The 21,647-nt window shown below is 57.7% G+C and overlaps 1 protein-coding gene across 1 annotated transcript; it reads right to left on the reverse strand.

Moving 5' to 3' along the window:
- Positions 1 to 1,700: 1,700 nt before the first annotated feature.
- On the reverse strand, positions 1,701 to 21,226 carry LOC309684501 (adenylate cyclase type 10-like; the record flags this gene model as incomplete). The annotated part of the gene is made up of 28 exons (XM_082500401.1): positions 1,701 to 1,705; positions 1,942 to 2,046; positions 2,324 to 2,547; positions 4,657 to 4,803; positions 5,480 to 5,658; positions 5,817 to 5,924; positions 6,318 to 6,540; positions 7,034 to 7,073; positions 7,298 to 7,636; positions 8,327 to 8,581; positions 9,574 to 9,699; positions 10,562 to 10,698; positions 11,253 to 11,536; positions 11,981 to 12,067; positions 12,615 to 12,807; positions 13,525 to 13,678; positions 14,301 to 14,353; positions 15,165 to 15,354; positions 15,669 to 15,745; positions 16,334 to 16,455; positions 16,570 to 16,761; positions 17,317 to 17,405; positions 17,723 to 17,816; positions 18,252 to 18,457; positions 19,208 to 19,351; positions 19,530 to 19,568; positions 20,693 to 20,797; positions 21,082 to 21,226. 28 exons carry the CDS (start codon positions 21,224 to 21,226, stop codon positions 1,701 to 1,703), a joined length of 4,062 nt encoding a protein of 1,353 aa, XP_082356527.1.
- Positions 21,227 to 21,647: the final 421 nt, after the last annotated feature.

Raw genomic sequence — 21,647 nt, forward strand, 5'->3', positions numbered from 1 at the left:
ATGGTGTGGTGAGCAGGACTGGGGAAGTGATCATCCCCCTGTACTCGCCACTGGTGAGGCCCCATCTCGAGTACTGCATTCAGTTTTGAGCCCCTCTCTACAAGAAGGACATTGAGGTGTTGGAGCGTGTCCAGAGAAGGGCTACAAAGCTGGTGAGAGGTCTGGAGGACAAATCTTATGAGGAACGACTGAGGGAACTAGGGTTGTTTAGCCTGGAGAAGAGGAGGCTGAGGGGAAACCTTATCACCCTCTACAACTACCTGAAAGAAAGTTGTAGAGGTGGGGGCTGACCTCTTCTCCCTGGTGACAAGTGATAGGACGAGAGGAAATGGATTTAAGTGATGTCAGGGGAGGTTTCGGTTGAATATTAGGAAACAGTTTTTCACTGAAAGGGATATTAAACATTGGAATAGGCTGCCCAGGGAGGTGGTGGATTCACCATCCCTGGAGGTGTTTAAAAAAAGGGTAGATGTGGTACTTAGGGACATGGTTTAGAAGTGGGTTTTGTCAGGGTAGGTTAACGGTTGGACTTGAGGATCTTAAAGGTCCCTTCCAAACTCAGCAATTCTATGCTTCTATGATGCTATGAATGTTGAGAGTGTTGGGCGTCTCACCCAGCTGCCTGCACCAGAAGACCAGCAAACCAGCAGGCTTGATCACCGCCTGCTCCCTTTACATGCAGGCGAGTTGTAGCTGCCTGCTTGAGAAAACACCACAGCCTGCCAAAGCACTTCTCACAGCCGTACGCAAAGCAGCTCCCCTTTGCTCTTGTCTGAAGAACACACCAGCAAACTTCAGGATGTCTCCTCCAAAAATCAGGATCTCTGTGGACAGAGGGAAGGAAAGGGAAAGTTAGGTGGACACCTTCTTCCAGAACCCACAGACCACGCCCCTCTGCCCGGAGAGGAACAGCCGGGCCAGGGTGCACCGTGGGGCACAGCTCAGGAAAGCACCACTCCGGCCTCTCTCCCAGGCCCACAGTGGCCACAGCCCTGGTACCTGCAGAGCAGGCAGGGAGGCACGGCCTCGAGACGCCACCAAATCTCGCAAAGGGGGAGGCTGGAAGGGATCTCAGGGGTCCATATGCTCTGACACCGCTGCTCAAGAAGGGCGGCACAGAGCCAGCTGCCCAGGACAGTGGCTAGGTCATTTTGGAGGAGCTCTAAGGAGGGAGACTCCACAACCTCCCTGGGCAACCTGCACCAGTGCTCAGTCACCCTCTCAGTCAGGAAGTGTTTCCTGACTTAAAGGGGGAACCTCCTGTGTTTCAGTGCATGCCCGTGGCGTGGCCTCTGGTCCAGACACTGGGCACCACCGGGAAGAGCCTGGCTCTGGCCTCTTTGCAGCCTCCCTTCAGGTTTTAGGAACATTACTCAGATCCCCCATGAGCCTTCTCTTCGCAAGGCTACACAGTCCCGGCTCTCTCAGCCTTTCCTCACAGCAGACATGCTCCAGAGCCTTCATCATCTTTGAGGACTCTCTTGCTTTGCTCTACAAGCGGTGCCAAAGGGGTGGCCACAATGTGCTCACGCTCAGCTCGGAAGGGTCAAGGTTTTTCCTCTGAAAAGGGGCTCGTGGGGGGCTCACACACACACACACAAAGACATGTCAGAGACAGCATCCTCAGGTCCCTCGCATGCTGGCACTTGCTGGATGCCCACAGCCTGCTCTGGGCCCTAAGTCAGCACTGAGCCGGCTGCTCATGCTAGAGGCACAGAGGGGGCTGCTGAGAAAGCGGGTGCCTCCTCAGCCACAGTGGGGAGCAGACGGGACCTGCACTGCTCCTGAGCCACCAGTAGACCCTGGCTGTTCTCCCTGGTCCTCACAGAAAGCCCCAGCCCTTGCAAGGAGGCAGGACCAGGCTGCCCAGCCCGCCTGCCTGCACCCTCCCTGAGCAGCCCCACAGCCCCACGCCAGACAGTCCTTCAGCATGGCTCTTACCCTCCAAAATGTCACACAGGTAGGAATTGAGGGTTTGTACCAGCTCATCATTGCCTCTGGGCGTGCTGCTCCTCTCAATGAATTTCTCTGTCAAAGCAGTGAAACCTGTAAGGGGGACACCCAGAAATCAGGAAACGCCAATGTGGACCAAAGGACCTGGCAGCCAGTTCCACGCTGTCCAGCCTGAGAGCCTGTAGGTGACACCTTCCCATGCCCGGCTCAGTGCTGCTGAGGTTGACCGCCCAAGATAATACACCGTGTGCCTTGTGGGCATCCCAGCAGAAGACCTCAGCAATGACAAGATGGCCACTCTGTCTGAGGGGCAGGGGCAGGCCTCCAAAGTGCCTGTGTGTCTGTGGTTGCTCCTCGCTGCTCACCCCACCTGAGATATCCGCAAAGAGCAGCACTCCGTGCACAGTCTGAGTGGCACTGCCTCTGCCCTGGGAGCTGTCACCAAGGAGAGTTGGGAGGAGAGCTGCTGTTTTCTGCAGTTCTGAGTGGTGGTAGGTCCTCTCCCAGGCAGAAGCCATCGTCAGCGCCCTGTGGCACACAGGCTTCCTCTGGAGAAGACGGCCAGGCCCAGCTGGCAGGAGGACGAGCACCTCACTGCACAGTGCGAGCCGCACAGTGAGCCTGGGGCCCCTGTGCGGGACGACTGGACCTCTGCCCTTACGGGGGGGGTCACAATCACCTGGCAGTGGCCTCCTGGCTAGGTCATCGCTTACCCGGCGGCTGACCTCCCGTGTCACAATCAGCTGGCAGGGACATCCTCCGTGTGTCACCGCCTGCTGCCCAGCTGCCACCGTTACCCAGGCTCCCTCCTCGACGCTGAGCCCCTGCCTCGGAGGCGGCCAGCGCCACCCCACTCCGCTGAGGACAGGGCCGCAGGGAGGCTCAGGCAGCGACCTCTTGCTCGCTTTGCAGCTGCTTCCCCTGTATCAGGGACCAGCTGCCTCCGGCGCAGAGAGCTCTTTGCTAGCCCTGGTCCTTCCCTCTGCGGTTAACACAGCCTGTGGCCATCTTCCCAGCAGGCTCGCTCCCTTCTTGCTCCCTTGCTCCCTCCCCAAGCCCCCAGCTGCCCCACCTCTGACAGCGCAGCCCTCCAGCTCTCCCAGCCCCGTAGGGACTGCTTGTAAAGGACCTTTCAGTAAAACTAAAAGAAGCGGTGTTGGTACAACGGGGAAAAAGACCTTAAGGCCATTTTTACAGCCAAGGGAGTGTTCAAGTGGAAATACTCAATTAGATCGTAAGCTTCTCTATATGCCAGAATGCCCACTCCCATTGTGCAGAAGACACTTGTTGTGTAAATTAAACGCACAACTAAATTTTTTGGCACATTCTGTTCAGTTGCATATGCCTCCAGAGGCTGCTTGTAAAGCACAAATAGGGTTGTTAGTTGAGAGAAGTCAAAGTGAAGAACGGGATATTCCAGAAGAAGTACTTGTCGTGGTTTGGCCTCAGCCAGCAACAAAGAACCACGCAGCCACTCGCACGACTCCCACAGCCGTGGGAAAAATCTGCAGAAAAGGGCAAGAACTCGTGGGTTGAAATATTATCATTTAACAGAACAGTCAAAAGGAAGAAGAAAGAAAAACAATAACACCGGTAAAGGAATATAAGGCGGCGATTACAGTACCGCCGACAAAGCGCACCGACCGGACCCGCACCACCGCAACCCACCCCAGAGTGGCGACTGACTCCCCCTCCCCGGCTAGCTCCTTTTATACCTGGGCATGGGTCACGTGGTATGGCATGCTTGCCTCCCCTGCCGGCTCCTTGGGGAAATTAACCCCATCCTTGCCGGAACCAGGACAGTACTGGATGCTGTCATCCCTCTGATTGGGCATCAAAAATACCTGGACAAGCAACGAACATGACTCCGGTAAAGACTGAATTGAAACCGGCAGCTCAGCCAGAAAGAAAAGAAGCAGTATCCCATTAAATTGGAGGCTAGAAAAGGATTAGAACCTGTAATAAATTCTTTTTTAGAACATGGACTGTTACAGTACGGGATTTCAAAGACGCCTTCTTTTGTATCGCTAATGTACCTGCCAAAGAGCCATTTGTAGAATTGCAGTGCCAACATCAAAAAATACCCAAACAATTAGGAGGGTTTTTAGGAATGGCCGGATGGTGCCGTCTATGGATCCCTCATTTTGGACTCATGGCCAAAGCACTATATGCTGCTATAAAAGGACCTGAAGGCGTTCTGGAGTGGACACCTGAGTGCAGAAAAGGTTTCCATGAAATGAAAAGGAAGCTTATGGAAGTTCCTGCTCTGGGACTTCCAAATCTGAGAAAGCCTTTTAGACTATACATACGTGAACGGCAGCAGGTTGCGCTAGGAGTCTTAACTCCAAAATTAGGGAGTTGGGAAGAAACTTGTGTGGTATTTTTCTAAGTAATTGGATGAAGTCAGTAAAGGTTGGCCCGCATGCTTGAGACAAGTGGCAGCTACTCTTAGGCTGATTGATTGAAGAATCTCGGAAATGAACCTTAGGTCAAGCGACTACTGTGTTTGTACCCCACGCTGTGTCCTCTCTCCTTGAAAATAAGGGGCACCATTGGATTTTCTCCAGCAGATTAGCAAAAAAATAGCCTCAGAAGGAAAGGCCTGACAACCAATGTCATAGTAAAGGAACTATTTATTGACAGAACTGCATTTGCACCCTTCTCTTTCAAGTCTATCCGAGGCTGGAGTCTGCTGCCCGATACAAGTCGGCTGCGCTGTCCGTGTTGGCCTTCATGCGCGCTGCCAGGCGGGAGTCCCTCTGTCCGCTGGAAGTGTCCTCCAGGCTGAAGAGGTCCTCCAGTAAGGAAAGGCACCAGCTCTGCCGCAGCAGCCAGGCTAGCCTCTTCCTCCTGCAACACACGAGACAATGCTGGGGCTGCAGGCTCTTGCTGAACAGTGCTACATCGGACAGGGCCGGGGGAAAGCAGTGCAACGGACAAGCCAGTTGCATCTCCACGCAGGAAAGGGAGCTGACGAAGGAGGGGCTGCCAGAGTGGAACAGGGGCAAAGACGCACTGCCGGGGGAAGCTGAGCGCTCCACAGCGCCTGTTGGCACTAGAGCGCTAGGGGAGCCAAGCAAAGCGGGCAACCGCAAGAAAAGGAGTGTCGTCCCCTGAGCTTCCTCGTTCTCACACCTCACCTCCACCCACTGCTCCTTCCCAGTGCCCTGGACCTGCCTCCAGAGCCCTGCCCCTCGTCAGCCTCTACTCCATCTTTACAGCTCTCTGCTCCCAGCCACCACCAACCCCCTGCCGCAGCCACATGTGCCGGCTGACACATCCCCAGCTGCAAGCTGCTTTCAACCCAAAGGTGGGCTTAGTTCCCATGACTGCGCAGGGCGGGAAGGAGTGTGGCGCTCAGTCGGTGCCTCTTCTACCCGTCCATCACTGCCTGAGGCCTCGGTCCTGCTAAAGGCTATGCATCAGGTTAGGTGTGGCCTCAAGTCTCGGCAGGTCTGGGCCCGGGTGCCAGGGACCAGGTAGGAATCAGCTTGTCCTCCCCTGGCTTCTCAGTTCTGCTTCTCACCGGTCCTCCTGCGGAAGGGAGGAGGCTCTTCTGGCAACATAAGCGTCCCATGGCAACTTTTCCACCTGAGACTTCAGAAAGGCTCCGATGCAGGTGCGGGGGAACTGCCTGTTGAGCAGGCTCAAAGCCTCTCTGATCATTTGCTCAGCCAGCTTCGTGCATTGCAATCGACAGCAAACCTGCTCAGGAAAAGAGAAACACTCTGATCTGCTCTCGTTGCCCGAGAGACTGCAGGAGTGTGTCGGTGACTGGAGATGCCAGGGATATCCCCTACAATTGGGGAAGGCATCCAGCTCTGTCTCCGAGGAGATCCCTCCAGGCCTCCCCGTCTCTTTACCTCCCCTTTGAGGCTGAAGAAGGTGGCCTCGTCAAAGCGGGCTATCACCCTCGCTTTCTTCTTTAAGGAGTTCCTCAGGACCTCCGCTTCGTTCAGCTTCACGAGGGCCTGTGCACAAGCACACAGAGAGCAGGTGAGCATGGGTGCAGAGCCCTCAGCCAGCCTTGTCCTCCCCCACTGCCGCTGGCATCTGTCTTAAGAGGGCCTGTTTCTCCCCTTGTGCCGCCCGCCCACACACTCTCACACCGGCTCAGAGCACAGGCACCAGGGATCCTTCCGACCGCCTCCCTGCTAATGCCCCTCGTGCTAAGGGCACGGTGGCCTGTGTCTCTTGCTGCAGAAGAGGCAAACTGGAGGAAAAAGTCAGGGTCCGACCCCAGCATTGCCCTTCCAAGGTCTTCTTGAGGCATGTCCTATTGCAACGGCAAAGGTGCCCTGCCCAGAGCCAGGCGACCGAGAGGACTCCATGCACAGTGGGGACTGGCAAGCGCGGCAACTCACCATGTAGCTGTTGGAGACATGCAGGTAGGCAGCCACACACTCCAGAAGATAGTAAAAGGCTCTGGCAGCATCACCCATTGCCAGGTAGTGGCGAGCCAAAGGCACAAGCACCGACTCCACGATGGCTTTGCATTCACATGAGCACACACCGTGGTGCTTCCCGTTGGTCGTGCTGGGCAGCTCAATTGTCTGTTCGCCCTTTGCCAGAACTCGCTCGGCCACACTAGTCAGAGGAGAGTTCCCAGGGGAAGAAGAGAGCAAAGAAGACACAGGCATCACCTAGGCTGCTCTTTCTCCCCACAGAGACGGCATCCAAAGCCCTTTGTTGCAAGCAGAGCACGAGGCCACGGGCAGGCGTGACTCCTACAGGTGCTCCTTAGGCAGCGGGAGCAAGACCAGCTGGGCTTTCTCTCACCTCCCACAGGCAAACCACCCGACTCCCTGCGGTGGCTTTGCCCCTGCAGATTTTGCAGCGCTACTCTGTAAGAACTGGAAAGCAAGGCCTGCTCCAGTGTAGCGGGAAGATCCCCTGAGCCCACAGCCTTCCTCAAGCACTTGCTCATTCCGTGGCCATCTCCTCCCAGCTCCCGCCCCACAGAAAGCCTCTTCCCTACAGTAGAGGTACCACCGGCAGCCAAATGCCAGCGCTTCCTTTGTCTCCTCTGGAGACCCTGAGCCCACTGCCTTCAAAAAGAACCAAAACCTTGCCTGCTCACCCAAAGTTCTCCTCCATGAAGTCCTGCTCTGCTGCAGCATCTGGAAAGAAAACAGGGGTTAGACACCTCCTCACGTTGCCCAGGGTCAGAGCTGCTCCCCCTCTCCCAGCAGGCTTGCAAGGACCCTTGCAAGGCTCCTGACACATTGAGGAAATTCTGCAGTGCTTGTCCTCAGCTCTTGGGCTCATCCCTAGCAGACCTACTCCCACCCGATCCCCAGCACACACCCCTGGGCTCCTGCAGGGCCCGTGCTGCGCAGCATACCCCTGGTGGTGTGGGTCCTATCCCTCCTCAGCTCTTCTCCGGCGAGCACCAAGGCCTCCCAGCTGTGCGAGTCGCCCATGTCAGCGGGGTCCTGACGGCTCTCTCCCTCCTGGGTGCTGGGGACGGCCAAGCGGTGGAAGGCAACAAAGTCCCCTTGGTTGCAGCTCTTGCATTTGTGTGCATGCCGCTCCAGGAATACAGTACACTTGCGGTGCAAGTCGACCCGCTGTCTCTCAGGCCACAGCTCATAGGCAGCCTCCCGCAGCAGCAGGACACAGAAGGCCAGGACGCCAGACTGCCGCTCCATGGTCCTCGTGCTTGCAGAGGGCCTCTGCACACCTGCAAGGCAAAGGGCCTTTGCATCAGACTGCGCAGGAGCCCAGCCTTGGGGCCATCCCTGCCAGAGCACAAAAGTCTTGCCCTGCTGTGTGTCCTTGGCCACGAAGCAGCGCTGCTGCACACCAAGCCTTGCAGCACAGGGAGAAAGGGCCCAGCTTGCCTCGCTCATGCTAGCACAGCCCTGGGCACACAGTGCTCAGCTGCGCTCCAGGCAGGAGCTGGGCATGTTGCCACCAGCTAAAGCAAGCCCCGGCCAGCGCTTTCTCCCTGCTCTTGGCAAGGCAGTCCCACCCTCCTGAGCTTCCCTCTGCGCCACAGCAGAATCAAACCTGGCTAAAAGCCTGTCAAAGCCCCGGGGCACTCCGGAGGGCATCTTTGATCTGGATGCTGCAGGTGGCTGGGTGAAGATGTGAGGGACTCCACACGCCCTCCCATACCTGCGCTACAAGCAGCAAGTGCTTGCAGGCAGGGCAGCAGAGGCACTTGGGACGGCTGGTGGGAGCTGCCCTCCAGTGCAAAGCTAGTGTGCTTTGAGATGGACTTGTGAGGTCTTTGCACAGCCCGTCCCAAACAGCCATGCCTGCCTGAGCTCCAGCCACCCATCACAGGGCGGGAAGCTCACCATATGCCACGGAGCCCCACCAGGACAGAGCCGGCAGCTCCCTTGTCCACCTTACTGCTACCACGTACCGCTGTGGGCCTGCTGAGGGGTGGCTGGCCTCTCGGAAGGATCCTGCACATCTTCTGGCACCTCTGTGTTTTTCAGCCACTTGAGGATGTTGTCGCTCACCAGCATGTCCAGCAAGAAAATCATCCGGTACCTGAGGCCAGCAGGAAGGATGTGCCGCAGCAGCTGGGTGGTAAACACTGGCCCGATGACAGCCGCAAACTTCAAAACTGTCCGCTTCAGTGGCTTTAACCGATCCAGCTGAATCAGCGCAAGCTCTGTCAAAAAGAAGCAACACGTCTCTCTGGCCTGTTCCCCACGCTGAGGCTGGAGAGGCTGCAAAGTTTCAACACATGAAACAGGGTAGACTTTGGCCTCCTCTCCTCGGGACTGCACCTGCTGGGCAATCTCAAGCCAGGGTTGGCCTCTTCCATATGGCTCCACTCCCGTTGGAATCGCAGGCCACAAGGCCTGGGGAAAATGCTCAAAGGAACGCTCTCCCACCAAGGGTGGGGAGGGCAGGACCCAGCAGGTACCTGCATCCCATCATGCGCCCTACCAGATCTGGAGTAGGTTTTTGCCCAACGGAGCACACAGAGAACTTTCCCCACCTCACAGGTGGACTCAGAACTTAACTTGCCCAGGCAATACTAGTCCTTTCTTTTGGCTTGCTTGGTTTTCTTTTTTTTGACAAAATGAGTGATTAGGAGGAATACTTTAGCATGACAGTTCTTCAAGGGTCGTACAAATGGCTATGGCTAGAGAGGAGGGACACTCATCGACAGCTCCCCCATCCAGCTCCCCTGGCTACGGAGGGATTTCCATGCCCATCCACCAAAAAAACCCCAATGGATTTGCTTTGAATGAAGGGCCTTGAGACCAGCGTTAGCTGGGGAACTTAAAAGGAGAATAGCAAAGTAGAGGCCACCTTCAAAGTTGAGACAGAGGCAAGTCAAAGATTTTTCCCAGCAAAGGATTTGTTTCTGTGAGAAAAGGGAGCCCCTTCAGTGTTGCACCAATACCCTTTTCTCTCCTACCTGCTGATGGAAAGCAGCCAGCAGGCTCACAGCTGGTCCACAGCCATGACAGGGAAGCGGCTGCCCGCAGCCCCAGGCCCGTTTCTGCTTGGACAGGAGCCACCTTCCCAGCAGAGCCCCCGCGCTGAGAGGGGGACTCTGCAGCGCACACATGCCCAGCCTCCCTCTAGCCGATGGCCCGCGAAGATGCCCCGCTCAGCCACGAGCCGGCAGACCGGCGCTCGGCCCCTCACCTTTCACGGTGGCGGGCAGCATAGTATTCTCCAGGTTCACGTCTGGTCTCATGATGCAGACCCTGCCATCATTCTCTGCGCTGCAGATCAAAGCTGCTGCGAGGGATGAAGCCTCGACTGCAGATGCTGGGTGGAGCAGGAGAGCACGAGTAAGACATTTTGCAAAGTCACTTGCAGCTTGCAAACATTTCAGAATTCATCTGAGATGGGACCAGTCCCACCTTACATGGTCCAGTGCAGGCGCACTGACCTGCCTGCGCTGAACGTGGTCATTAAGCAGAGAAAAGCAGTTTCCACTGCAAGAGTTTCTTTGCACAGCCCTCCCAAAGGTGTTCTGCCTTCAGAACACCTTTCCCAAACAGTCCTCCGGTCAAAGCTTCCAGAATTCCCCGGGGGCGACCGAATGCTCGGGCACAGAAAGTGGCAGCACTGCTGCCTTCACCAGCGCTCCCTCCACAGCCAGGGAAATTGCCGATGAGAATGCAAAATGTAGCGTCGACCCTGGCTCTTCCCAAGGCCAAAGCACTCTGCTGGCATTGCTCTCTCGGATGGCATTACCACCCTTTTCTTCTGTTACCAGCACCCTTGTGGGGCTTTATGCTTTTGGATTCAAGTGCCCTGGGCCTGTCCCTCACCTCAAGCTAGGGTTTGTTCTTAGATGAGCTGGCCTTTGGCCAAGGTGAATTACGCACCCATTAGAATGCCTAAGGAACACCAGAAACGCATGTGCTCTGGAACAATTTCCCCTGTGTTTGAGCCACACAAGCTCTGCCCCAAGAATTTAGGCCCCTCCAAAACACCAGAACTCGCTAGCCCCTGCTTTGGCTGTGCCAACAGCAAGGCATGCAGGAGCCCACGCCTCCACCAGACCAAGTTCAGCCCTGCTGCAAGATCCGACTCTGCCCAGATCCATGGGGGAACGGTGGAGCAAGACTGTGCCGCGGAGAAGGCGCCACAGCGACTCGGTAGGCGCAGCAAAGGTGCTTACTGATCAGGCTCTCCCAGTTGTCCTTTGCTTTTTCACCCTGCCCCTGGGTGTGGAACAGGAGCATGTTGTTGCAGCAAAGGCAGCGCAGCAGCTCCTCGCAGTAATATGGGATCCCCGAGCTTCTTTGGATCAGGAAGCTGCACAGGAGCAGACCAAGCAGTGACCAGCACAAGGAAAGGAAGGAGAAACACAATTCAGGTGGGTGGCGAGTCACTCAGGCAGAACAGGGTAGCCCGCACCGTCGTCACAGCTACACCTCCCTTTGGAAAGGGACGGTCCTCCCGCTGGCCGGGCCTTTTGGGCCCCCTGAGCCTCCAGCCTTCACTCAAGTCCGTGGGAAAAGAATTGCGGACAATGCCCAAAGCACAGAGCAGCGAGCCCTGCCTGTCCTCTCCTCAGGAGCCTAGATCCCCTCTGGCAGCAGGGTGGACCTCTGCCCCCGGGACTCTGCCTCCCTTCCTCCCTGCGCAACAGCGAAGGGCTGACACCTCCCACGCTCGGTGTCTAGGGAGTCGCCCACTCTCAGCTCACCCCTGCCAGCATGAGGCATAACTAGCAACCCACGTGCGCTACTGGCTAGAGTCAGTGATGCTTCTCGCGGCCCTGCGCTCCCTCTCCTGGGGGACTCGTCCCCCACCGTGCTCTGCAGAGGTTCAAGCCCTCGGGAAGAGCTCACCTGCCTCCAACTTACCTCGCTAGCTCCCTGGGGATGCTGACCACTCCAAGGTCCTGGCAGACTTTCTGCACCACAGATGAAGCTTTCAGCTCATCCAGGTGCAGATAGGTGACTTTCTGGGACGTTGTGTTGTCTGCTGCGGCTTTGCAAAACCTCTCTGTTGTGGCGTAGCCCGGAGCTAAGCTCATGACCATGAAGAGGGAGACGTTTCTGAGCACGGGTGACAGGATGCTCCAGGAGGCACGGTCGATGAAATGGGCATTGTCGATGACAAATATGCCAAATTCTCCTCCAATGGTCTGAAAGAAATTGGTTGTTCTGAGAGGAATCTGCTGGATCCTCAGGTGTCTTCCGGGGGAGGAGATTTAGCCTCTGTCTCTTGAGAGGATGCTCTCAAGTCTCTCCCCAAGCCCTTCCCTGCTCAGAAGCTTACCGACTCCTCATTTCTTTGAGACTTGAGGGTCACACCTAACATCACTTGCCCTGCAGAAGGAGGGAGCTTGGGCAAAGGAGACGCAGAAGACATTGTTCCTCCTCCAGGGCACGCTTTACAGGAGGATAGTTATTGGGTGTGTTTGTGGGGCTGCGGAGGGGCGTGGCGTTGAGGACTTTCTCAGGCCCAAAAGGGCCATGACTCAGGCACGTGGTCCTCCCGCCTGCTCACACTGCTGTGGTACAGAGCCCGCAGCCTACAAGCTTGTTTTCCTTCTCTGGTGCAGGAGGAGGGAAGGAGAAATGCTCACCTTCTCCAGCACTTTGGCCCAAGTCGAGTGCAATTCCATTTTTCTTTGATTTGCACGCATCTCGCGAACCTTGTCCGAAACGGGAAACTGGAGTCCGAAACGGAAAAGCAGAGTCAGGGAGAAACGTCGCTCCAGCCTTGGCACATCCACCCACCATGCAAGACTGCAGAGCGCACCGCCTCTGCTGGCCTCAGCACCGAGCCTCTCCCCAAGAGGGGCAGGAAGCCACGGTGGGGACTCCTCCTGGAGCCCAAAGCAAAGGCCCTCTGCTGAGGGTCTCTGGCAGAGCTGGGGCGTGCGGGTGGGATGAAGAGATGCGTCTCTGGCTGTGGGAATCTTGGGCTGGCTGGAGCACACCACTCCTGCAGTGGTGATCTCAGCACGAGGTCAGAGACAGCCTCTCTCCAATGCCACTTCCAGGGTGCAGAACAAGGTACCAAGCACTGCCAGGGACAGCGTGGGACACAAACTCCCCACAGACGGGGAGCCCCCCGGGCTCAGCAATGGGAAAGGTGTGCCATCACCCCCACGATTCCCACCCCTGAGATAAGGCAGCCTTCCCACGCAACGTCAGAGACCAAGCAAAGCTCAGGAGAAGACCTTCTCCCGAGCCAGACAGGCCTCTGGCTCTCACCTCGACAAGGAAAATGTCATTGAGGAGGCAATAGCTGCTCTCTTCGATTGTCCCTTGGAGCTTGGTCTTCAGCACGCACTGCCTCTCACTGCAGGAGTCGCAGTCCTGGAGGCCCAGGGCCCTGGCCATCAGCGTGCGGATGGCAGAGAAGGGCTGCCTCACGTTGACCTCGAGCAGTTCCATGGCAACCACCCTGCCGTGCAAAAGCAAAAGGCACTGAGATGCCACACGGCCCGACCCTTCTGAGACAAAAGGGGTGGAGATGCCCTTTGCAGCGAGCTCTTCAGCCACCCAGCTCAAAGCGCTTCCCAGAGAAGGCCAAGCTTTTCACTCCTCCCACGAGAAAGGGCAGAGAGGGCCAGTTGCTGCCAAGCCACTGGGAGAGCCGGGCCCAGACCCTGTGTCTCCGCAGCGCCGGCCCAGCTCTCGCTACATGGCCCCTGCAGAGGAACTCATGGGGCTAAGAGGCAAGGATGGAGCAAGTGTGAGTTTGCCTTTGGGCTCCCGACCCTAGCAGTCTGCCTGCCAGAGCCCAGGAAGGCTTTGCTGCCCACATGCTCCTTCTGGGAAACAGGCAGAGGGCAAGCAGGCCTTCTGAGACAGGCCACCCTGCTGTCCGTTGGGTCTGCCCTCAGATGAAAAGCACTGAGCAGGGGCTCTTTCCTTCCCTCAGCGCCTGGCCCAGAGGTGCAGGAGGAAAAGCTGTGGCTCAAGAAGCCACCTCCAACTCCCCAAAGAGGCAGAGGCGGGAGCAGAGCACGCAGGCGCTCCTAGGGAGTGTCTCCAGGAGGCTTCCTCGGGAGGCTGCAGTCCCAGGGCCAGGGGCACTGGCAGAGGGGCTGCAGTGTTCCATGGCTGTCAGGGGACGGGCAGGGGTAGTGTCCCAAAGCTACAGGTCGAAAAGCTGTACCTGTGACCAGCATCCTGGCCTAAATAGGCCAGTTCCGTAAGCAAGCGGCTCTTGCCGGAGCCCGCCGTGCCCTCAAATGCCAGGATGTTCCTTTCTCCTAAGTCCCTGTAGGCTTTCAAGCAGCTGACAAAGAGGTCCATCTCCTGCTTCCGACCTGTGAACACAAGCAAGAAAATGAGCTGCTGGGGCCTGCTGAAAAGACGTGCCTTTTGTGGGCACCCTCCACGGCAGCTTCCCCCCCCCCGCCACTGTTCTCACTTTTACCATTCCGACTCTCTTCCCCATCCCACTGTGGGGAGCCAGCGGCTCTGTGGGGCGGAGCTGCCTGCCGGGATTAACCCATAACAGCACCCAAAACATCGGGCAAGACACTGAGTGATTAAAGGCATCTCTTGTGTCCTGACACTTCCATGACTACGCTCAGGTGCTGCTAAGAAAGGAACGCTGAGGAGTCAAAGGGGGAGAACCCACCGCCAAAACTCTCCGTCAGTCTGGCACAAGGAAATCTCTTTCCTGATCCCAAAGATGGGGATCAATGCCACAGTTGAAAGCATCCTTTGTACCAGGTCTGGAGCATGGCAAGGAGCACCAGGCGCCTCACCTTGCTTTCCACCCATAAGAGATCAACCGAGTAGGGACCAAGACAGGCGGCACGTGCTTAGGGCCGCTGCAGGCAACACCATCCCTGGTCAAAGCCTCTCTCTTTCCAGCGGGGCACTAAAAGTTACCAAGAGGAAGAACCAGGGGTTCAGAAGAGCAAGGCGTTCTCCACCTACCCAGCAAGGGGACGTACTCTGATCTCTTCTTGGAAAGGCCCATGCCAAATATGCTAGAAGCAGGGGAAAACAAAACACAAGTCAGTTAGCTGGTGAGGAGCCAGGGGACACAGAGAAGTAGCCTTGCCTGGTGGCGACGGATGTGCTTCTCGGGTACCTGCTTTTCTTTCCAGCAGCGTGTTATCCTGTGCACACTCCAACCAGCCAAAGTTCAAGCTGACACGCTAGGACAGCTTCAAGCATAAAGAAGCCCAACGGCCATGGCGGGACAGGAGAACATCTCAAGAGTCCCTCACCAGAGGCCAAACCCAGAGAACTTGGAGGCACGTGAAAGAAGCAGAGGTGTGCTCTTGGCTAACAGACAGCTTTACCACGTTGGCCAAAACCACCAGGGGCCAAATCCTGCCCCAGAGGAAGAACTGAGATTTCAGCAGAAAGACATGAGGAAGGGTGTCCCGATGGTCCACGTTTCCCCGTGGGGATCAGAGTGGCGCAAAGCTGCCTGCTCGGAAGCAGCTGGGACGAGCGCCTCTTTGGGTCAGCATTACCAGGGCACAAGGTGGACAAGCACAGCGTGGAAAGCCCAGGCAAAAGCCATCTGGACAGAGCCTGCAAGGCCAGCTTGCGTCTGCCAAGAGAGACAAACCTTCCCCAATCCTGTGCTTTCCCTTCCCGCTCTCTCAGCAGCAGAAGACAGCGGGGGAGAGAGGCAAAACGCCTGCCACGCCAGAGCTGCCGACCATCTCAGCCACAGGGAAGGGAGACCAGCTTGGTCTCTCTCTGCAGAACTGCCCTTTGCTGGCCAAGGCTGCACCACCCTTGGTGCCACCACCCCCTCATGCAGCCCTCTCAGAGGACACTCACCTCTCCTTGGTCATGCCCACATATTGATAGACAGTGCCAGGCTGGCGAATGCCTTTCATCTCTCGCTCCGGCAGCTCCTTGAAGTAGTAAGGGGGCAGCCCAGAGGCGGCGTAGGTAGCTGCATCACAGGACACCAGCCCAGGGTAGTGCACCATCATCCGGGCTGCCAAGTTCACCTTCTGGCCGATGACTGCCAGAGAGAGAGCACGTGTTAGAGACAGGGAGCACGCCTTGATGGAACTGTGCCACCAGCCCTGCCACACCCTTCCAGGCCCATGGCTGCCTCACCTCCAGCACAGGCCAGCCCCCCCGCAGGCTCAGCAGAACCCAGGGGAGCAGCCGCCCACAGAGCCCATTCTCCCGCCCTGGGCCTGGACCGGCGCCACCGGGGCGTTGCTGACCGACTGCTGGGCAAGCCCTCTCCCAGCCCACCTTCCTCTTCCAGACTGCTGTGCTTAAGCAGGCCCACGCCAGCCTGCCGCGCCTCAGACACACGCCTCCTACCTGTGTATTCATGCCTCAGAGGGTGGCCGATGATTCCGCAGAACACCGTCCCGCTGGTAACTGCCACAGACACTGCCCTGGCACACAGGGAAAGAGTGGGCCTTCAGCAGCGCCCCAGGCGCAGTCCTGCCCTCCCAGACACATCCCTTCCCGCACCTGCCCTGGGCCCTCTCCTGGGCCATCAGCTGCCCTGCCCTGCAAGCATGGGTCTCGGGGACGTGGAGACTCAGGGCGCAACATCCACGGGTTGCAAGGGACAAGGGACAGGGGCAGAGCACATGCAGGGCCACAGCCCTCTCCTGAGCAGAGAGGGAGGGAAGGCGGCGCCCACAAGGTCACCGCCTGCCATGACAGCAGCTTGAGACCAGGAGGCTGGGCCCCATCCCTGTTCATGGGCCAGTCGCCCAGAAGGGCCTGCCTCTGGCGCCAAGGAGCCTCTTGCCCTTGCGAGGGCTTGTTCCAGCGCCGTGGCCAGCAAGCTGTGCTTGCAGGGACTCCGCCTGGCTGCCATGGGCTAAGCCCAGGGGTTGCCTGCCGCCTCTGCGGGCACTGCCTCCTTCCTCCAGGGACAAGGGAGGGCAAGCTAGAAGACACGTCTCTTTCCGGTGAGCCCACTTGCACCGTCCCAGGCAGCATGCAGCCCCCCACCCCCACCACACACTCACTCTGTTTCATCGAGCATGGTGGAGCATGAGTTGAGGATCTGAATAGCACTCTGCAAGGCGTGAGTGCTCTCGTAGGGCAGCTTTTTTCCAGCGAGTCCAAACACACAGAGGAAGGTGCAGCCCTGCCAAGGACAGATGCAGCACATCTTGCTAATATGCCGAAGAGGGAGTCCCTCCCTCCTTCTCACTGGCCACCTTCTCAGGGCTGGGGGAGATGATTGTTCCCCCACACTCACTTTATCACACAGGAGGACTTTGTTGATCTCGCCATTGTGAGGATAGAGGATTTCCAGCATCATCCTGCTGGCATTGTTGAGGGTCTCGGCGAGAGAAGCTATTTTGATATCTGCACGAAGCTGCAGCTGGATGAAGAGGATGGTGACAGGCCGTAGCTCAGAGAACAGGTCCAGTGGCACTCTGTCATCAAGCTGGAAGGCAAGAGCACGATGGCTTCACCAGCCTGCTCTCCTGGGGTCTTACTGCCCACCCCAGACAGCGAGGGAGAGCAGGCGTCCTGGCAATAGCAGGGACTGCAGAGGAAGGGCTAAATCCTCCTCTCGGTGCAAATGGCAGGCAGGCTGCCCAACCGCCGGCAGGCAGTTACCAAATCATAACACTAACGACAAAGGAGAGAAAGGTGCTCCGCTAACACCCCATCTTGGGACAGGTACAGGCATGAGGGGAGACCCTCGGGGATGCTCTAGGGACTTCAGTGGAATCTCCCCTTTATCCCACCCTCATGGCCCCAGCACACCCAGAACCACACCCACGGAAAAGACAAGTCCGCCTCCCGCCACCCATGTCTCTCTGAGGACAAAGCCAACAATGGTGCAGCACAGGTGGCCCTCAGCTCTGTCCCCCCGCCTTGTCGTCTCAGGGTGCGTTTTCTTTTCTTTCTCTGTTCCCGTGAGAACTCCGTCTCTGCAGTGCACCACTTATGCCCTCCAAAAATGCAGCCCCCAGCAGCGGTGGCCTTGCCGTACCTTCCTGAGAGCAACTTCTGGGATGTACTTCCTAAGCACCTCCTCCGCATTAGGATCATCAGGCAAGACAAGAGCAGGACTCATGGTGCCTGAGGAGAGAAAATGCAGGTGGTCCCTGGGAGGATGGGACTACGAGCTGTTGCAAAGCGGGGGATGGCACAAGAAACGGGGGAGAAAGCGTCTTCTGCCTTTGCTCATGCTGCCACCTCCAGATGCTCAGGGACGAGCTGTCCCCTGGAAGGAGGAGGCAGCAGCAGCCACTGCCCCAGCTGATGCACAGGAGGCCCAAAAGCAGGAGTGCTAACTGAAAGGGGGAAGAGGGAGGAGGTGGTCCCTCTCTGGCCCCTGAAGCAGCCAGGCCCAACCTGTCTGGCATTTCACAGAACAAGGTGAAGCGGGCACTCACCTCCCCTTTCCGAGCGGTGGCTCATTGGGTCTTGCACAAGGTTGTGTAAAACATCTTGGCATTCTGACCAAGGCATCTCATCCATGCCCGTAACCTGAAGACACACAGAATGAAAGCACTGCCACTGGCCTCCCCAGGAGTCCCAGGGGACAGAGCCTGCCCTCCACCCTTGCTGCCTGGAAAAGGGGAGAACAAGCCTGCCTGGATGGATGGGACAGCGGTCTTCCTCAGGAGTACCGGAGCTGGGCAGGCATTATCCAAGCATCCCCCAGATGTCAACAACAGCTCCATGTCCCACAGAGGACATTGCCCATGTTGGCAAAAACCCTTCCCATGCCTCCCGACCCCTCAAACCAAGCAAGCACAGCCCACAGTTTTCCCTGAGATGGAAGGACTAGAGCTTCAGCTGCCTGCCCGCTTTCCAAGCTACAACTCTCCCCATTCAGCTCCTCGGCCTTCTGACATCTCCCTCCTTCATGGCCAGGGCCGGCTCCTCAGAATGGCTCAAGAGGCCGTCCCATGTGCCTACCTTCACAGCTCTTTCGCCTGACAGACGCCTTTTCCTGAGCCGGTGCTGCTCACAACGCTCCCAGGAGGTGGCGGAGAGGATAACATCACCTGCACCTGCAAGCTGTTCAGCCTCACGGACTTCAGCCAGGGAATGGCCACCAATGCAGAAGTACTGCTGACTCTCGTTGCCGAAAACGATGAGGCTCATGGGCCCTGCAGTGATCCCTGGTGAGGGAGCGAGGGAGAAGCAGAACTGACACAGGGAACATTTGCAACTCTACAGCCCCCAGCACCTCAGCTGTTCAGAAGCTAATCGGAGGCCCAGCAGGGAGACGGGCAGTATGGAGAGCAACAGCACCCTCCGTCCCACGCGGGGGGATATGGACACAGCTCCCTGAAATGCCTGTCTCGAAATAGACAAAGGCAGTCGACATACACAACATGTTGAGAGTGCTGGGCGTCTCACCCAGCTGCCTGTGCCAGAAGACCAGCAAACCAGTGGGCTTGATCACCGCCTGCTCCCTCTACATGCAGGTGAGTTGTAGCTGTCTGCTTGAGAAAACACCACAGCCTGCCAAAGCCCTTCTCACAGCCGTACGCAAAGCAGCGCCCCTTTGCTCTTTGTGAAAGGCAGGGGAGAACCCAGCAGGGGAAAGGATGCAAAGCTACCCCCACCTGAAAAAATGAAAATACAATAATCACCTCCCGCAGACATCTGTGCTAAAACACACATTCAAAGACCCTAATCCTTGATCTGACACCCGCTCTACCTTTAAGCTGCCTCTGCATCTGCAGACACAGACGCACGCAAACACAGCAGTACCCGCTCTGACTACCGTTTGCCCCTTCAATGCTCCCACGAGATGCTTTCCTTTGGCACTCGCCCCAGTAGGGATTCCCGTGTTCCCTGCTGGTGAGAAGCACCCTGTTGCACGAGAGAGTGCCATGGATCTGCATCTGGCCCAGCGCCCATACCTATCTTCAGTTGGACCGTCTGACCCACGTCCGTGTTACGCTTCCCATACTTCTTCCGGATCTGCTGGGTACATTGCAGCACCAGGCTGATGGTCTTAGCCAGCTCCTGGGGTGCTGTTCTCCACAGCACCAGCACAGCATCTCCTGGGAAAGGGACGGGAAGGCAAAGGCTCTGCTGACACAGGTGGCAGGTGTCCCTGCTCAGTGGCAGGGACAGCAGAAATCAGCCCACGTGCGGAGGAAGATGGGCTTGTGGGTGGCTGCCACAAGAGGCAAAGGCAGCAGATCAGTGCACGTGGGCATTGTCGTCCAAAGAACATACCAGCAAACTTCAGGATGTCTCCTCCAAAAATCAGGATCTCTGTGGACAGAGGGAAGGAAAGGGAAAGTTAGGTGGAACTACTTCTTCCAGAACCCACAGACCACGCCCCTCTGCCCGGAGAGGAGCAGCCAGGCCAGGGTGTACCATGGGGCACAGCTCAGGAAAGCACCACTCCGGCCTCTCTCCCAGGCTCACAGTGGCCACAGCCCTGGTACCCGCAGAGCAGGCAGGGAGGCAGGGCCTCAAGATGCCCCCAAATCTCGCAAAGGTGGAGGCTAGAAGGGACCTCTGGGGTCCATCTGTTTCGACACCGCTGCTCAAGAAGGGCGGCACAGAGCCAGCTGCCCAGGACAGTGGCTAGATCGTTTTGGAGGAGCTCTAAGGAGGGAGACTCCACAACCTCCCTGGGCAACCTGCACCAGTGCTCAGTCACCCTCACAGTCAGGAAGTGTTTCCTGACTTAAAGGGGGAACCTCCTGTGTTTCAGTGCATGCCCATGGCGTGGCCTCTGGTCCAGACACTGGGCACCACCGGGAAGAGCCTGGCTCTGGCCTCTTTGCAGCCTCCCTTCAGGTTTTAGGAACATTACTCAGATCCCCCATGAGCCTTCTCTTCGCAAGGCTACACAGTCCCAGCTCTCTCAGCCTTTCCTCACAGCAGACATGCTCCAGACCCTTCATCATCTTTGAGGACTCTCCTGCTTTGCTCTACAAGCGCTGCCAAAGGGGTGGCTACAATGTGCTCACGCTCAGCTCAGAAGGGTCAAGGTTTTCCCTCTGAAAAGGGGCTCGTGGGGGGCTCACACACACACACACACACACAAAGACATGTCTGAGACAGCATCCTCAGGTCCCTCGCGTGCTGGCACTTGCTGGATGCCCACAGCCTGCTCTGGGCCCTAAGGCAGCACTGAGCCGGCTGCTCATGCTAGAGGCACAGAGGGGGCTGCTGAGAAAGCGGGTGCCTCCTCAGCCACAGTGGGGAGCAGATGGGACCCGCACTGCTCCTGAGCCACCAGTAGACCCTGGCTGTTCTCCCTGGTCCTCACAGAAAGCCCCAGACCTTGCAAGGAGGCAGGACAGGGCTGCCCAGCCCGTCTGCCTGCACTTTCCCTGAGCCGCCCCACAGCCCCACGCCAGAGAGTCCTGCAGCATGACACTTACCCTCCAAAATGTCACACAGGTAGGAATTGAGGGTTTGCGCCAGCTCAGCAGTGCCTCTGTGGGCGCCGCTCCTCTCAATGAATTTCTCTGTCAAAGCAGTGAAACCTGTAAGGGGGACACCTAGAAATCAGGAAACGCCAATGTGGGCCAAAGGACCTGGCAGCCAGTTCCACGCTGTCCAGCCCGAGAGCCTGTAGGTGACACCTTCCCATGCCCGGCTCGGTGCTGCTGGCAGCAGTGGTTGACCGCCCAAGATAACCCATCATGCGCTCTGTGGGCGTCCCAGCAGAAGACTTCAGCAGTGACAAGATGGCCACTCTGTCTGAGGGGCAGGGGCAGGCCTCCAAAGGGCCTGTGCGTCCGTGGTTGCTCCTCGCTGCTCACCCCACCTGAGATATCCGCAAAGAGCAGCACTCCGTGCACAGTCTGAGTGGCACTTCTCACAAGGAAGCCGTCACCAAGGAGAGCGGGGAGGAGAGCTGCTGCTTTCTGCAGGTCTGAGTGGCAGTAGGTCCTCTCCCAGGCAGAAGCCATCGTCAGCGCCCTGTGGCACACAGGCTTCCTCCAGAGAAGACGGCCAGGCCCAGCTGGCAGGAGGACGAGCACCTCACTGCACAGTGCGAGCCACACAGTGAGCCCTGGGCCCTTGTGCGGGACGACTGGCCCTCCGCCCTCACGGGGGTGGTCACAATCACCTGGCAGTGGCTTCCTGGCTAGGTCATCGCTTACCCAGCCGCTGACCTCCCGTGTCACAATCAGCTGGCAGGGACATCCTCCGTGTGTCACCGCCTGCTACCCAGCTGCTACCGTTACCCAGGCTCCCTCCTCGGCACTGAGCCCCTGCCTCGGAGGCGGCCAGCGCCACCCCATTCCGCTGAGGACAGGGCCGCAGGGAGGCTCAGGCAGCGACCTCTTGCTCGCTTTGCAGCTGCTTCCCCTGTATCAGGGACCAGCT

The sequence above is a fragment of the Vanellus vanellus genome, assembly GCF_965231255.1.
Source record: "Vanellus vanellus genome assembly, contig: HAP1_SCAFFOLD_380, whole genome shotgun sequence".
Classification (NCBI taxonomy): domain Eukaryota; kingdom Metazoa; phylum Chordata; class Aves; order Charadriiformes; family Charadriidae; genus Vanellus; species Vanellus vanellus.